Source organism: Aethalodelphis obliquidens, unplaced genomic scaffold (genome assembly GCF_003676395.1).
Source record: "Aethalodelphis obliquidens isolate GAN/ISIS:26980383/991018 unplaced genomic scaffold, ASM367639v1 scaffold24, whole genome shotgun sequence".
NCBI classification, from domain to species: Eukaryota; Metazoa; Chordata; class Mammalia; order Artiodactyla; family Delphinidae; genus Aethalodelphis; species Aethalodelphis obliquidens.
In genome coordinates this window covers 18,845,523-18,863,597 of record NW_020837968.1, presented here as the reverse complement: position 1 = coordinate 18,863,597, position 18,075 = coordinate 18,845,523, and the positions used below count along the sequence as shown (strand labels likewise).

General features: G+C 38.6%; 1 protein-coding gene across 1 annotated transcript in view; it reads left to right on the top strand.

Annotated features, from left to right (window-relative positions):
• Positions 1 to 18,075, top strand: part of LIN9 (lin-9 DREAM MuvB core complex component) — a 110,569-nt gene that overhangs the window by 86,003 nt on the left and 6,491 nt on the right. The window contains exon 12 of the mRNA XM_027122350.1: positions 17,408 to 17,533. Within this exon, the coding sequence (XP_026978151.1) occupies positions 17,408 to 17,533 (126 nt within the window). The remainder of the gene's footprint in view (positions 1 to 17,407; positions 17,534 to 18,075) is intronic.

The following is an 18,075-nucleotide window of genomic DNA, read 5'->3' as shown; positions in this document are numbered from 1 at the left end:
ATATATGTTGCTGGATGAAATAAAAACCTTGGCTAAAAGAGTCTGCATGTTGGAACCCTGAAGAGACTCCAGGCCAATAGTTGCAAATATGATAGAGGAATTCAAAAGTGAGATGCAGTACTTTAAAATGAATTCATTCCATTTCTGTTTCCACATTCCCCTCTTCATCCCAATGACAGAATGTAAATGTGGTATTTACCCAAGTTAAAGGGAGAGAAAGTAACACATTTCTCTAAAGAATTTCAACATACTGTTTGGGAAAAGTTAATGCTGCTTCTGCTTTTGATAATGGTAGACTAGATAATTTGGATTAGTCTTCCTAATCCAGATAGTTGAGAATAGCTATTTCCTCTGTAATAAAATATGAAAATAAGCTGTTTGAAGAAACTGGAGCATTAATAAAGTATTAAAGAATTATAGGGATAGAATCTAGGAAAAGAAGTAAACTCAGAAGGGGGGACCTGTCATTTAGGACTCCTTTTTCCTTAGGGGCTTCTGCAAGTTGCAGAAAAGGTGGCTGAGAAACTGAGTGGTGTTCTCAAAAGTCTTACAAGGGTGGGGAGGACAAAAATTAGAGTCCAGAGAACTAGCAAGGGTTGAGGGAAGCTGGTGAACCTTCCATGTTCTGGGTTGGAACCCCAAAAGTTTACACTGGCCCAGCTTCAAATAATCTTACCTTTGAAATTGAATTAAGATGATTATGGAACACTAGGACCCCAAGCAGCCCACTAGGAGTAAATATAAATCCTCTTAGAGGAATATAATATCATACTAGACCTGAAATTATTTCTACAGTTTTTAACATACAGTGTCTAATACTCAATTTTAAATCCCAGACACAATAGGAGACAAGATAACCCTAACAAAAATCAAAAGAAAATATGAACAGTGGGCAAATTACAGAGATTGGTATTTTTAGACATAGATTTTAAATGCTTGTTCTGTTTAAAGAGATGAGACAAAATGGAGAGTTTTAGAAGAGAACTGGAAACAACAACAACATAAAGGACCAAATGAAACTCTAGATATAAACTACAATAATCAAAATTAAGAACTCAGTTGGGGCTTCCCTGGTGGCGCAGTGGTTGAGAATCTGCCTGCTAATGCAGTGGACACGGGTTCAAGCCCTGGTCTGGGAGGATCCCACATGCCGTGGAGCAACTAGGCCCGTGAGCCACAACTACTGAGCCTGCCCATCTGGAGCCTGTGCTCCGCAACAAGAGAGGTGGCGATAGAGGCCCAAACACTGTGATGAATAGCGGCCCCCGCTTGCCACAACTAGAGAAAGCCCTCTCACAGAAACGAAGACCCAACACAGCAAAAATAAATAAAGTACTAAACTCCTACCCCCAGCATCATAAAAAAAAAAAAAAAACTCAGTTGGTAGATATAACCACAGCAGATTAGGAACAGCTGAAAAGAGAACTAGTAATTGAAAACAGATCAGAAGAAAATATCCAGACTTAAGAAAGGAGAGAAAGATGGATAGAAAATTCAGAAGAGAGGATAAGATAAATAAGGGATATAGTGGGGAGTCTAATATGTCTACTAGAGTAACAGAAGGAGAAGAGAAGGAGAATGGGACAGAAGGAATATTTTAAGAGCTGAGAACATTCCAAAACTGTTGAAAGGCAACAGGCCACAAATTCAAGAACCCCCATGAATCCTAATGGGATAAATAAAAAGGTAATGACTCCTAGACACATCATAGTAAAACTGCTGAAAACTAAACACAAAGTGAAAAGTATTTAAAGTACCCAGAATAGAATGGAAGAGAGGAAGTACCTTCAAAAGAGTAACAATTTGTTTGACAGGTGACTTCTCCATAGAAACCACAGAGGATGGAAGAGAATGGAATGACATCTTTATAGGGCAGAAACAAAATTACTGCCAACCTAGTTCTATATCCAGTGAAAATTCCTTTAAGGGTAAAGTTAATATAAGGACGTTTGCAGACAAATTATAGAATTTGTTACCAGAATACCTATACTTAAGAAAATAATAAAGGTTTTCTTCAAGCAGGAAAGAAAAACTTATTTTTTAAGATACTTGAAGTTTAAAAAAGGAATGAAAAACAACAAAAAGGATAAATATGTAGATTAGTCTGACACCATATAAAATGATAAAATAGTATCTTGTGGCATTTAAAATATAAAGATTTAAAAGTACAACAGTTGTCTTTTGGTCAGAGTAAGGGGTGTGTATACACATAGACTTTGATAAATCAAGGATGTACATTTTAATCTCTAAGGTACCTATTAAAATAATAGTAAAAGTTGAATAACTACCAAACTAATCAGGGGAAGGTGGGTGAGGGAATGGAACAATAAAATGTTCATTCAGTCTAAGAGAAGGCAAGGAAAGAAAGAAAAAAATGACACCTAACAGGTGGGACATATAGAAGGAAAATAGTAAGATGGTAGATTTAAGTCTAAATATATTGATAAATAGTATTGAGTATAAGTAGACTAAATTTCCTGAATAAAAGGCAAAGATTGCCAGACTGGAGGAAAAATAAAACCCAACTCCTACCATATGATCCAGCAATTCCACTCCTGGTTATATATTCGAAGAAAACAAAAACAATAATTCAAAAAGATACATGCATTCCAATGTTCATAGCAGCATTATTTGCAATAGCCAAGATACAGAAGCAACCTAAGTGTCCATCAACAGATGAATGGATAAAGAAGATGTAGTCTGTATGTATGTGTGTACACATATACGTGCGCGTGCGCACACACACGCACAATGGAATATTACTTGGTGCGCACACAGGCACAATGGAATATTACTTGGAATATTACATGCCACATGCTGCGGAGCAACTAAGCCCATGTGCCGCAGCGACTGAACCTGCGTGCCACAACTACTGAGGCCCGTGTGCCTAGAGCCTGTGCTCTGCAACAACAGAAGCCACCGCAGTGAGAAGCCTGCGCACCACAACAAAGAGTAACCCCCATTTACCACAACTAGAGAAAGCCCGCACACAGCAACGAAGACCCAACATAGCTAAAAATAAAATAAATAAATAAAAATTTTTTAAAAAGAACATAGACTTGAAAAACACAGTTAACAAACTTGATCTCATTAGCATATGTAGACAATTATACCTGCCAACTTCAGGATACCTATTATTTTCAAGCCCACATGGAATATTTACAAAAATCAATTGTAGGGCTTCCCTTGTGGCGCAGTGGTTGAGAGTCCACCTGTCGATGCAGGGGACACGAGTTCGTGCCCCGGTCCAGGAAGATCCCACATGCCGTGGAGCGGCTGGGCCCATGAGCCATGGCCGCTGAGCCTGCACGTCCGGAGCCTGTGCTCCACAATGGGAGAGGCCACGACAGTGAGAGGCCCGCGTACAGCAAAAAAAAAAAAAATTAATTGTATGCTGGTCCTAAATCAAATTTCAACAAATTGCAAAATGATTAGAATTCTCCAGAATAAGTTCTCTGATCACAGTGCAAATAAGCTTAGAAGTTAATAACAAAAGGATACCAAGAAAAAAACTCATGCTTGAAAATTAGAGAATGCAGTGCTAAATAAACCATAGATCAAAGAATGAATTATCAGGAAATAGAAAATGTTTTTAATTTAGTGGTATTGAAAATTATATATCAAAATCTTGGTGTGCAGCCATGCCTATTTTAGAATAAAAAACATGTTTAAATTGAAGAAAGACTGGAAAATCAGTAAGTTAAGCACCTATCTCAAGACGTTAGAATAAGAACAACAAATTAAATCCAAAGAGAAAAATAATGAAATAGAAAACAAACCTAGGGACTTCCCTGGTGGTACAGTGGTTATTTCTCCTGCCAATGCAGGGGACACGGGTTCGATCCCTGGTCTGGGAAGATCCCACACGCCGCAGAGCAGCTAAGCCCGTGTGCCACAACTACTGAGCCTGTGCTCTAGAGCCTGCAAGTCACAAGTACTGAGCCCGCATGCCACAACTACTGAAGCCCACATGCCTAGAGCCCATGCTCCACAACAAGAGAAGCCACCGCAATGAGAAGCCTGCTCACCGCAACGAAGAGTAGCCCCCGCTCACTGCAACTAGAGAAAGCCCGCTTGCTGCAACTAGAGAAAGCCCACATGCAGCAACAAAGACCCAACACAGCCAAAAATAAATAAATAAATTTTTTTTAAGAAAAAGGAAAACAAATCTAAAATAGGACTGGACTTCCCTGGTGTTGCAGTGGTTAAGAATCCACCTGCCAATGCAGGGGACATGGGTTTGAGCCCTGGTCCAGGAAGATCCCACATGCAGCAGAGCAACTAAGCCCGTGCGCCACAACTACTGAGCCTGCGCTCTAGAGCCCGCGAGCCACAACTATTGAAGACCATGCACCTAGAGCCCATGCTCCGCAGCAAGAGAAGCCACCACAATGAGAAGCCCGCGCACCGCAATGAAGAGTAGCCCGCACTCGCCACAACTAGAGAAAAGCCCGCACACAGCAACGAAGACCCAGCGCAGCCAAAAATAAATTAATTAATTTTTTTAAAAAAACGGAAGAAAGAAAGAGGGGACATCACAATATCACCTACAGACATAAATAAGATCTTGAGAGGATACTGTGTTATTGAATTTTATGTGATTGAATTTTGTCCCCTCCAAATTCAGAAGTTGATGCCTTAAGCCCAATATGACTGTATTTAGAGATAGGGCCTTTAAGGAGGTAATTTGGGTTAAATGAGGCCATAGGTTGGGGCTCAGATTAATAGGACTGGTGTCCTTATAAGAAGAGGGGAAGAGACACCAGAGATTTCTCATGTGTGCACAGAAGGAAGGCCATCTGAGGGCACAATGAGAAAACAGCCATCTACAAGCCAGGAAGAAAGTTCTCATCAGAAACCATCCCTGCCTGCACCTTGATCTTGAACTTACAGCCTTCAGAACTACAAAAAAATTTATTTCTGTTACTTAAGCCACCCAGTCCATGGTGTTCTGTTATAGCAGCCTGAGCAGACTAATACATATTATAAACAGCTACCTGTAAATATGTTTGAAAATTGAGATGGAGACAAATTCCTAGAAAAATACAACTTGCTAACATTGATATAATAAGAACTAGAAAGTCTGAATAAGCCTATCACTACCTTATAAATGAATCTGTAGTTTAAAACTTGACCACAAAGATCCTACAACCCCAGATGAATTCTTCCATACCAGTGAATTCAACCAGGTGTTTACCATTACCATCAACTTTCAAAAACTTTTTCTAGAGAATAGGAAAAAAACAAGGAGCCTTTTCCCATTCATTTTGTAATGCTTGAATAATTTGATATCAGAACTTAACAAAGATACGACAAAAGAGAATAACTACTAGCCAATCTCATTCATGAATGTAGGTGACAGAATCCTAAATAAAATATTAAAAAATGGGAATTTGTTAGTATGTTTAAAAAGGTACATCAGGGCTTCCCTGGTGGCGCAGTGGTTGAGAGTCCACCTGCCGGTGCAGGGGACACGGATTCGTGCCCCGGTCCGGGAAGATCCCACATGCCGCGGAGCGGCTGGGCCTGTGAGCCATGGCCGCTGAGCCTGCGCGTCCGGAGCCTGTGCTCCGTAACGGGAGAGGCCACAACAGTGAGAGGCCCACATACTGCAATAACAAAACAAAAACAAAAAAAAAACAAAAAGGTACATCATCACAGCCAATAGATTTATTCCAGGAATGCAAGGAGAGTTTAACATTCAGAAATAAATAACTGAAGTCTAGAGCCACCGAAGATGATGATGGTCTCCACAGACAAATTATGAAAACAGAATATAAAGCCTGGAAGCTAGAATGACCTAGATATCCAGAAACTCCTCCATTAGTTAGATTTACAAGAAAATTTAATATGGGTAGAATATTTCCATTGGGATGGTAGATTCACAGAACATACCAGTGTTAAGCAAAATGTCATAATTCATATAGCATTAAAACATTACTTCAAGAACTAGGAAGTCTAATGATGTCCAAAGAAAATATGAAACTTCCACAGACATCCATAGAACAAACAGACAACAATTGATTTTAGAGGATCTCCAGCTTACTGTCTTCGTTATTACAGTGCAAAACACTCAAACATTTAATAAAACTATTCCAACTGATTAACATGATATGGTCATTCATTGCTAGTAAAATATTTAAAACATGTACACTCATTATGTTTTCAGACAACAGGAGGAAAATGTACCACTCTATTTTTTTTCTCATATCCAGGCACTGTCATTTAAACATAAACCTGTAATTCAGGTTTACGGGATAAGATCAAGGGAAGACATATCAGAATGCTTTAGAATAAAACTGTTTCCAAAAGAAGAAAAAGCCTAAATCACATGCTTCCTTGGCAAAAGAGTTGAAATTTAAATTGTTTAAGGTAGCAGGTAAAATGAATGCTGTTGCTAATTGTGTTGATTTTTGAAGAGTTGCTAACTGCTAGTAGTATCAGAAGTATGTTCAGGATTGTTTGATACCTGTATTCATTAAAAACAAATGGTGGGGCTTCCCTGGTGGCGCAGTGGTTGAGAGTTCACCTGCCGATGCAGGGGACACGGGTTCGTGCCCCGGTCTGGGAAGATCCCACATGCCGCGGAGCGGCTGCGCCCGTGAGCCATGGCCGCTGAGCCTGCGGGTCCGGAGCCTGTGCTCTGCAACGGGAGAGGCCACAACAGTGAGAGGCCCACATAACGCAAAAAAACAAAACAAAACAAAACAAAACAAATGGTGGAGAAGGATGGATTTCTATTCAGAGTAGCTCCTTTGTATAACATGCAATAAACATGATAATTATTTTGTTCATAAGCTTTGTTTAACAAACCATACCCTTAAGTTTAAGTGGAATCATCAAAAAGGAAATAGGTGTGTGGTATGTGATTTGAGATTAGTTTTAAAAAGTAAATAAAGTGTGGAAAGTATCTTCAGAGACTATGCCATTTCTATTATGTTGATGTAATATATGTGCAGCCTTGTAGAGGTAGTAAAAATCAAGTTATATCCTTTAATCTTAACATACCTATTATTTATTCTGTTTTGTATATTATTTGTGAGTTGGAATTTTGCAGAGTATTTCAGGGACGAATACAGATTATTCAATTAGTTTAATTCCTTCTTTGCAGAAGGAAGACTCCCAGGTATTGTAAGGAGATTTTTTTAATATATCCAGAACTATTATTTTAAAAAACCTTCAGAAGTATAGCAATTCTTTCAGATTTATGGATTACAGATTTTCTTGGTATACATTTTTTCCTAATTTTCTGTGACACATCAGGTTAGTGACATTGAACTAATTTAATATTTACGTTAATCCCAAGTGATTTTAGCACTGACTAGGAGTAATTTTATCTACCCTATCCCTACCCAGCCTCTGCCCTAACAAATATTTAATTTAATTTAATTAATTTAAATTAATTTTGAAGCTGCTAGCTAATTTCTGTTCTGTTTTTACCAAAATGACCTGAGTAGTTCACTATTTTTCATCTCAAAGAACTGGACATACTACTTTGTCCAGTATATTTTCTGATGGAATTTATTTAAAAAATGGAACATTGGTCTGATAAAGTCTCCTTTAATTTTGGAAAACTTAATTGTTTATCTAATACTTTACTCAGCAAAAGCAAACTACAGCCGCAGTTGTCAAAATACGAAATTAGATGTTCAGACTTTCAATTTGTAAAGCAAAGGGAGGAAAATGATTTTAAAATATTTAGTCACTTTTATGATACAACAAGGACAAATTTCTCAGCCATACACCTGAGAAGTTTTTATCAAGTTCATTCAGAGTTAAAGCTTTGAACTACCTTTTCTTGTCCAGATTACGTAGTATGTTAAAGTCAGTGAAAGTTTGTCTAAGCTTATTGACTTCAATATGCCTTTTCTATTTTGGATTATTAAAATATTTTTTAAATACATATACAAAGCATCCACATAGAAATTAATAGTGCATGTGGAATTTATTAAAATAGATTTGAATTGCCTCAACACTATTAGATATTGAACTAGCAGTCTCAGTATCTAATAATTGCTTTTCCACTTTGGAAATTTGACTTGTCATACATGGACATTAATAATAATTCAAGAGTGGAAAAGGGGATATCCCTGAGAGTTCTGTCTTAACCATTTTTAAAACCATGTATTAGTGGCTTTGGAAAACTCTGAATACTATGTTCTCTGTACTCCTTCCCTCTCTCCATCCACCACTGTGAAAGTTGGTGTTTTCTTGCCCTGAATATGTTGTCAGAATTGTCATATCATGTTTGTTAGTCCTCTTTTATTTTTGAGATTATGCATCTCTGCAGAAATTTCCTTACTAGTTAACTAGTCCTGAAAGTAGAATACATCCAAGAAAAAAAAAAAGTCCATTTTGTGTGCCACATTCAACCTGTATGTGACAACCTAAAGCAGCGGTCCCCAACCTTTTTGGCACCAGGGACTGGTTTTGTGGAAGACAGTTTTTCCCTGGACCAGGGGTGGGGGGCGGGGGATGGTCTCAGGATGATTCAAGCACGTTACATTTATTGTACACTTTTTCTACTATTATTACATTGTAATAGATAATTAAATAATTATACAGCTCACCATAATGCAGAATCAATGGGAGCCCTGAGCTTGATTTCACTTGCCACTCACTGATAGGGTTTTGATATGAGTCTGCAAGCAACTGATTTATTATGGTCTCTGTGCAGTCAAACCTCTCTGCTAATGATGATCTGTATTTGCAGCCGCTCCCCAGCACTGGCATCACCACCTCAGCTCCACCTCGGATCATCAGGCATTAGATTCTCATAAGCAGTGTGCAACCTAGATCCCTTGCGCACACAGTTCACAGTAGGGTTCGCACTCCTATGAGAATCTAACACTGCCACTGATCTGACAGGAGGCGAAGCTCAGGCGGTAATGTGAGCAATAGGGAGCGGCTGTAAATACAGATGAAGGATGAAGCTTGGCTCGCGTGCCTGCCACTCACCACTGCTGTGCAGCCTGGTTCCTAACAGGCCACGGACCAGTACCAGTCCATGGCCTGAGGGTTGGGGACCCCTGACCTAAAGCACATTAGCTGATTATATAGGAGGGATTGATAGGAAACCACGCTTAATTATAGTAACTTATTTAAAAGGGCAGGTTTTTAAAATAACAGCCTTATTGAGGTATTATTCACATACCATACAATTCACCCATTTACAGTAAGTGGACAGTTCCGTGGTGTTTAGTTTACAGTTCAGTTCACAGGTTGTGCAGGCATCATCATAATCAATTTAAAACATTTTCATTATCCCAAAAAAGAAACCCTGTATTTTTTCCTCATTTCACCTCTAACCACCCCCCCACCCCAAACCTAGGCAATCACTAATCTAATTTCTGTCCCCCTATTCTGGACATTTAATGTAAATGTGATCATTTGTGACTGTATTCTTTTACATAGCATAATGTTTTGAAGGCTCATCCATGTTGTAACAGGTATTAGTACTTTTTTTTTTTTTATTGGCTGTGCAGCTTGTGGGTGGGATCTTAGTTCTCTAACCAGGGATCGAACCCAGCTCCTGACAGTGGAAGCGTGAAGTCCTAACCACTGGATGACCAGGGAATTCCCAGTACTTTTTATTACCAAATAATGTTACATTGTATGGATATACCACATTTTATTTATTTATTCATCATTGAGGGACATTTGGATTGCTTCCACACTGGCTATTATGAATAAGGTGACTATGAACATTCAGGTACAGGGTTTTTGTTTGTTTGTTTGGCTGTTGGGTCTTTGTTGCTGCTCGCGGGCTTTCTCTAGTTGTGGCGAGCAGGGACTACTCTTCGTTGTGGTGTGCAGGCTTCTCATTGCGGTGGCTTCTCTTGTTGCGGAGCACGGGCTTTAGGCACGCGAGCTTCAGTAGTTATGGCTCGCAAGCTCTAGAGCACAGGCTCAGAAGTTGTGGTGCATGGGCTTAGTTGCTCTGCAGCGCGTGGGATCTTCCCGGACCAGGGCTCGAACCCGTGTCCCCTGCATTAGCAGGCAGATTCTTAACCACTGCACCACCAGGGAATTCCCAATATCATACTTATTAGTGAGTGTTAAAACCTTCTCTTTAAGATTGGGAATGAGATAAGGAGGCCTACTATCGCAGTTTTTATTCAGTAGTACACAGGAGGGCCTAGCCAGTGTAACAAAGGAAGAAAATGACGTAAGAGCTATAAAGATTGGAAAGGAAGAAATAAAACCGTTTTATCCACAGATAATGTGGTTGTGTACCTAGAAAATGTAAAAGAATCTGCAGATAAATTATTAGAATTAATAAGTGAGTTTAGCAAAGTTGCTACATTCAAGGTCAGTTTTTTTATTTAAGCAGTTGTGTTTCTATATATCAGCAATAAGCAGTTATAAAATGAAATTTCAAAAATACCATTTAAAACTACATACCTTGATATAAATATAGCGTAAGATATATTAAACTTCTATATAGAAAACTATTAAATGTTGAGAGAAATTAAAGAAGACCTAAATAAAAAGCGAGATATTCATATTCATGATTTCAGACACTATCTTTTGTAAAGGGGTCAATTTCCACCAAATTTATCCATAGATTGAATGTAATCTCAATCAAAATCCCACCTCTGTGTGTGTGTGTGTGTGTGTGTGTGTGTATAAGTGCGTTCAAATTGACAAGCTGATTCTAAAATTTATGTGGAACTGCAATAAGGTAGGATGACTTACTCTTGGATATCAAGACTTATTACAAAACTAGAGTTATTGAAGACTGTGTGCTACTGGCACAACATGGGCAAAAAGACCATGGAACAGAATACAGAGCCCAGTAATAGACTTGCACGTGTACAGACACTTGATCTATGACAAAGGTTGTTCTGCAGAACAGTGAAGAAAGAAAGGCCTTTGAAATAATGGTGCTGGATCAGTTGGTTATCAGTATGGGGAGGGGGTAAATCTCATAACATAGCCAGACGACTGGCATTTTAGATCTGAATGTGAAAGGCAAAACTATAAAGCTTCTAGAGATAATATAGGGGAATATTTTTAAGACCTTGGGATAAGAATTTTTTAATGAAATAAATAGAATATAGAAAACAATAACCGTAAAAGAAAAGATTGATAAATTGAACTACATTAAAATTAAAAACCTTTGTTCATCAAAAGATACAACTACAAGAAAAGGCAAGCCACAAAATGGAAGAAAATATTTACAGCACATATAATTGATAAAAAGCTTGTATCCAGAATATATAAAGAACTCTAAGTCAATAAGAAAAATATATGCAGCCCAATAGAAGACAGGAAAGAAAATTGAACAGATATTTTTAAAAAGAGGATATTCAAATTAGCAAAAAATTTTTTGAAAAGTAGTAACCTCAGTAGTAATCAGAGAAATGCAGATTAATACCACAGTGAGATACCACTCACACCCTCTGAAGTGGCTAATATTCAAAGACTACAGTATTAAAGATTGGTGAAGATATGAAGCAGCCAGAACTTTCTTATTCCATCACTTTGGGAAACTATTTAGATCTATCTACTAAAATTGAACAAAGTACAAAATGTCATAGCTGCACTATTCACATTGGCCAAAACCTAGAAGCAGGCCAAATGCCCAACAACAAATAGAACAGTAGAATGGGTGAATATATCATATTTCTACAAAGGTATAATATACAGCAATGAATGAACTAACTACAGATATACACAACAGTGTGGATGAATGTCACAAACTTAATGTTAACCGAAAGAAGCCAGTAACAAAAGACTGCATATATTGTATGATTGTATTTTATATAAAGTTCAAAAACTCAACTATAATGTTTGATGTCAGGATAATGGTTACTTTGGAGAGAGATGAAAGAGAATTGATTGTAAGGTGACACGTGGAGGGCTTCTGGGGTGCTAGCAATGTTCTGTTGTTTGATCTGGGTAGCTTTTTCCCATTATCATTTTGTTGAGGTTATCACTGATGTACAATAAACTATACCTGTTTAAAATGTACAATTTGATGGGATATATTTGTGTGTGTATACATAGACATATGCGTCCATGAAACCATCACCACAAGCTAGATAACAAATATTTCTATCTTCTCGCTTCCCCCCACCAAATTTCCCAAGCCCTTTGTAATCCATTCCTCCCTCTACTTCAGGCTCCAGCAACTACTGATCTAATTTCTATCATTATAAATTCATTTGTATTTTCTAGAATTTTATATAAATGGAATCATACAGTATGTACTCTATTTTTGCCTGGCTCTTTTCAATCAGTATAATGAGTTTTGATTCACCCTCTTGGTTGCACGTTTCAAAGTTCGCACAATATTGTTCCTTTTTATTGCTAAGTAGTATCTCATTGTATGGCTGTAGCACAATTTGTTTATCCATCTGTCAATGGACATTTGGATTGTTTACTGTTTTTAGTTATTGCAAATGAACATTCATGTGCATATGCAAAAAGGTGTGCATACAAGAATGTTTATTGCAGCATTGCTTGTAATAGCAAAAAAAAAAAAGGTAGAAACAATATGTCCATCTAAACAGGAGTGGTTAAATAAATCATGGGACAGCCATTCTTCTGGAGCACTATGTAGTTCTTTTTTTTTTTTTTTTAATAAATTTATTTATTTATTTTTTGGCTGTGTTGGGTCTTCGTTGCTATGCATGGGCTTTCTCTAGTTGCAGCGAACAGAGGCTACTCTTTGTTGCAGTGTGCGGGCTTCCCATTGCAGTGGCTTCTCTTTGTTGGGAGCACAGGCTCTAGGCACGCAGGCTGCAGTAGTTGTGGCATGCGGGTTCAGTAGTTGCGGTTCGCGGGCTCTAGAGCACGGGCTCAGTAGTTGTGGTACACGGGCTTAGTTGCTCCATGGCATGTGGGATCTTCCTGGACCAGGGCTCAAACCTGTGTCCCATGCATTGGCAGACGGATTCTTAACTACTGCACCACCAGGGAAGTCCCACACTATGTAGTTCTTAAAAGCAACAAGCTAGATCTGTCTATATCAACATGGAAAGCTCTCTAAGACACATTAAGTAATTGGACAAATTGTGGAATAATATTTATAGTAGGATCTCATTTTTATAAAAAGCTATACAGGGCTTCCCTGGTGGTGCAGCAGTTGAGTCTGCCCGCCGATGCAGGGGACACGAGTTCTTGCCCCGGTCTCGGAAGATCCCACGTGCCACGGAGCGGCTGGGCCCGTGAGCCATGGCCGCTGAGCCTGCGCGTCCAGAGCCTGTGCTCCACAACGGGAGAGGCCACAACAGTGAGAGGCCCACTTACCGTAAAACAAAAACAAAAACAGAAAAAAAAAAAAAAAAAAGCTATACATATATGTGTATAAAATGCCTTGAGAAAGTGACTGGAAAGCTGCAGACCAAACTATTAATAATACTGTACTGCACATTAGAAAGTTGCTAAGAGAGTAAATCTTAAAAGTTCTCATCACAAGAAAAAAATTCTGTAACTGGTGATGGATGCTAACTGACTTATTGTAGTGATCATTTTGCAATATATACAAATATAGAATCGTTATGTTGTACACATGAAACTAATAGAATGTATGTCAGTTGTACCTCAGCTTAAAAAATAATTACAAAATAAAAAAAAAATTATTTATTTATTTATTTATTTATTTTTTGTGGTACGCGGGCCTCTCACTGTTGTGGCCTCTCCTGTCGCGGAGCACAGGCTCCAAACGCGCAGGCTCAGCAGCCATGGGTCACGGGCCCAGCCGCTCCGCAGCATGTGGGATCTTCCTGGACCGGGGCACGAACCCATGTCCCCTGCATTGGCAGGCGGACTCCCAACCACTGCACCACCAGGGAAGCCCCCAAAATAATTAATTTTTTAAATGACTTATCCCTTCCCTAATCTCCTTCTGACATTCTTTCCCTTCCTTCTCTTTCACTGCATCAGACCCAGTGGCGGAGGAATTGTTTTTTGTTTTTTTTTTTAACATCTTTATTGGAGTATAATTGCTTTACAATGGTGTGTTAGTTTCTGCTTTATAACAAAGTGAATCAGTTATACATATACATATGTTCCCATATCTCTTCCCTCTTGTGTCTCCCTCCCTCCCACTCTCCCTATCCCACCCCTCTAGGTGGTCACAAAGCACTGAGCTGATCTCCCTGTGCTATACGGCTGCTTCCCACTAGCTATCTATTTTATGTTTAGTAGTGTATATATGTCCATGCCACTCTCTCACTTTGTCACAGCTTACCCTTGACCCTCCCCATATCCTCAAGTCCATTCTCTAGTAGGTCTGTGTCTTTATTCCTGTCTTACTAACTAGGTTCTTCCTGACATTTTTTTTCTTAGATTCCATATATATGTGTTAGCATACGGTATTTGTCTTTCTCTTTCTGACTTAGTTCACTCTGTATGAAAGTCTCTACATCCATCCACCTCACTACAAATAACTCAATTTCGTTTCTTTTTATGGCTGAGTAATATTCCATTGTATATATGTGCCACATCTTCTTTATGCATTCATCCAATGATGGACACTTAGGTTGCTTCCATCTCCTGGCTATTGTAAATAGAGCTGCAGTGAACATTGTGGTACATTAGTCTTTTTGAATTATGGTTTTCTCAGGGTATATGCCCAGTAGTGGGGTTGCTGGGTCATATGGTAGTTCTATTTGTAGTTTTTTAGGAACCTGCATACTGTTCTCCATAGTGGCTGTACCAATTCACATCCCCACCAGCAGTGCAAGAGTGTTCCCTTTTCTCCACATCCTCTCCAGCATTTATTGTTTCTAGATTTTTTGATGATGGCCATTCTGACTGGTGTGAGATGATATCTCATTGCAGTTTTTTTATTTATTTATTTATTTTGCGGTACGCGGGCCTCTCACTGTCGTGGCCTCTCCCGTTGCAGAGCACAGGCTCCGGACGCACAGGCTCAGCGGCCATGGCTCACGGGCCTAGCCGCTCCGCGGCATGTGGGATCTTCCCAGAATAGGGCACAAACCCGTTTCCCCTGCATCGGCAGGTGGACTCTCAACCACTGCGCCACCAGGGAAGCCCTCTCATTGTAGTTTTGATTTGCATTTCTCTAATGATTAATGATGTTGAGCATTCTTTCATGTGTTTGTTGGCAATCTGTATATCTTCTTTGGAGAAATGTCTGTTTAGGTCTTCTGCCCATTTTTGGATTGGGTTGTTTGTTTTTTTGTTATTGAGCTGCATGAGCTGCTTGTAAATTTTGGAGATTAATCCTTTGTCAGTTGCTTCATTTTCAAATATTTTCTCCCATTCTGAGGGTTGTCTTTTGGTCTTGTTTATGATTTGCTTTGCTGTGCAAAAGCTTTTAAGTTTCATTAGGTCCCATTTGTTTATCTTTGTTTTTATTCCCACTTCTATACTGCAAAGCTACAGTAATCAAGACAGTGGTACTGGCACAAAAACAGAAATATAGATCAATGGAACAGGGTAGAAAGCCCAGAGATAAACCCACACACATATGGTCACCTTATCTTTGATAAAGGAGGCAAGAATATGCAGTGGAGAAAAGACAGCCTCTTCAATAAGTGGTGCTGGGAAAACTAGACAGCTACATGTAAAAGTATGAGATTAGATCACTCCCTAGCACCATACACAAAAATAAGCTCAATATGGATTAAAGCCCTAAATGTAAGGCCAGAAACTATCAAACTATTAGAGGAAAACATAGGCAGAACACTGACATAAATCACAGCAAGATCCTTTTTGACCCACCTCTTAGAGAAGTGCCGGAGGAATTCTGACTGATGCAGTCTAGCTTCAGATCCAGTGTGCTTACCACTTATTGGCTGTGGTACATGGACGTCAGATTCCTCCATATGTAAAATGGGAATAATTATAGTACCCTTCTCATGGGATGGTTGTAAGGATTCAGTGAGATTCTGTTAAACACTAGAACAGTGCCTGGTACATTATTAATAGTGTGTGCTGTTAAGCAAAGCATTTAACTTTCCTGGACTTCAGTTTTCTCATCTGTAAAATGACAAGGCTGAACAAGATGATCTCTAAGGTTTCTGTTAGCTTAAACAATTATAATACTGTGATTTAGTGCTAGTGTAAGTAATTTATCCCTATCAGTCTAGGTATACTTTTCCCTTCTTAACTGTACTTGTTTCCCTGGTACGTGATGATCTGCTTTCTCAGAAATCCTCTGAAAAAAGAAGTGTGGTTAAACTTGGCTTGACTGAAGACGTCTCATTGCAGCATTTGTAACTGGAGCAGAATGGATAGTGTAGTTTATTGGAGGTGTTATGAAGAGAGGAAAGGAAATGGAATCCAAGTCCATTTACACTTACTGGTAGGAAGCAAATATGAAATGATAGCAGTGATGATAAGAGTTAATATTTACTGAACATTTTCTATGTGGAAGGTAATATACTGGCATATATTATTTCATTTAATCTTTACCATAATCTCATTAGGTAGATGTTCTTGTATCCCCATTTTGAAGATGAGGAAACAGGGGCACAGAGAAATTAAGGAACTTGCTTAAGGTCACACAGCTAGTACATAATGGAGTTGGAATTTGAACATATAATGTGATTCTAGCACCCATGCTTTTATCCATTGTGCTATATTGAATTGATTCCAGGTGGAGAATCAATTGAGATTTAGTAACTAGAACACTTCAAATGAATATATATAATTTTTTACCAACTTTTTATTTTTAAAAATGATAAAGTTATAAAAAAGTTGAAAGATTTATATAACATATATATAGATTCAACAATTTTGCTTCATTTAATCTCTCTCGTGCTCTCTCTCTCTCTCTCTCTCTCTCTCTCTCTATATATATATATATATATATATATATAGACACACACACACACACACACACACACACACACACACACACACACACACACACACGATCTCTGTTTTTTAAAAGGTAAATGACAGGGACTTCCCTGGTGGCGCAGTGGTTAAGAATCCACCTGCCAATGCAGGGGACACGGATTTGATCCCTGGTCTGGGAAGATCCCACATGCTGCGGGGCAACTAAGCCCATGTGCCACAACTACTGAGCCTGCATGCCACAACTACTGAAGCCTGCATGCCTAGAGTCCATGCTCCGCAACAAGAGAAGCCACTGCAGTGAGAAGCCCGCGCACCACAACAAAGAGTAGCCCCCGCTCGCCGCAATTAGAGAAAGCCCGCGCACAGCAACAAGGACCCAACGCAGCCAAAAATAAATAAATAAATATATTTTTTTAAAAAAAGAGTAAATGACAGGCATCATGACACTCCTAAGAACCATCTCCTAAATAGCAATAATACCATTATCACATTTAAGAAGTATAACATTGAGTACAGACTGTTTTAATTACTTTTAGTCTATTTTGAGTAAGTCCAATGTCCTGTTGGAAATTGAAATCACATTGTTAAAAATTTATCAAAATCTAACTTTTTTTTTTCTTCTCAGAAATCATATTCCATGCCCATTGGCATTGAATTTCAGCGGAGATATGCAACAATTGTTCTAGAGCTTGAACAACTGAACAAGGACCTAAACAAAGTTTTGCATAAAGTTCAACAGTACTGCTATGAGGTAGGTAATTTGTATGAATTTCCCTTGAGGGGATTGTGACCTCCAGTCTTTTTTTTTTTTTTCCACTCTTATCTGAAGCTTAATACTGTTACATCACATTTTAGAAAATCCAAATTAAGCCAAGATCCTGTAGCAGAACCATGTTTTATATATATTTCTATTCCTTACAGCATCAGTATTGAAGAGTGCTTTATACACAGTGAGCTATCAATTCTGTTGGTTTTCTGTTTGTTTGAATTACAAATGATTATATTATAGCTCTCCTGAAATTTAGAAACATCCAGAAAAATAATTTCTTTTAATTCCACTACCCCAAAGACTATATTTTGGTTTACTTCCTCCTAATTTTTTTTTTTTTTACCATACATGCTTTTTCTCACAAAGTTATGATCATGCTGTGTATATAATTTTGTTTGGTCCTTTTTAAACTTTATATTTGGGAATTCCCTGGTTCAAACTCCGTGTTTTCACTGCCGAGGGCCCAGGTTCAATCCCTGGTCAGGGAACTAAGATCCCGCAAGCCATGCGGCGTGGCCAAAACA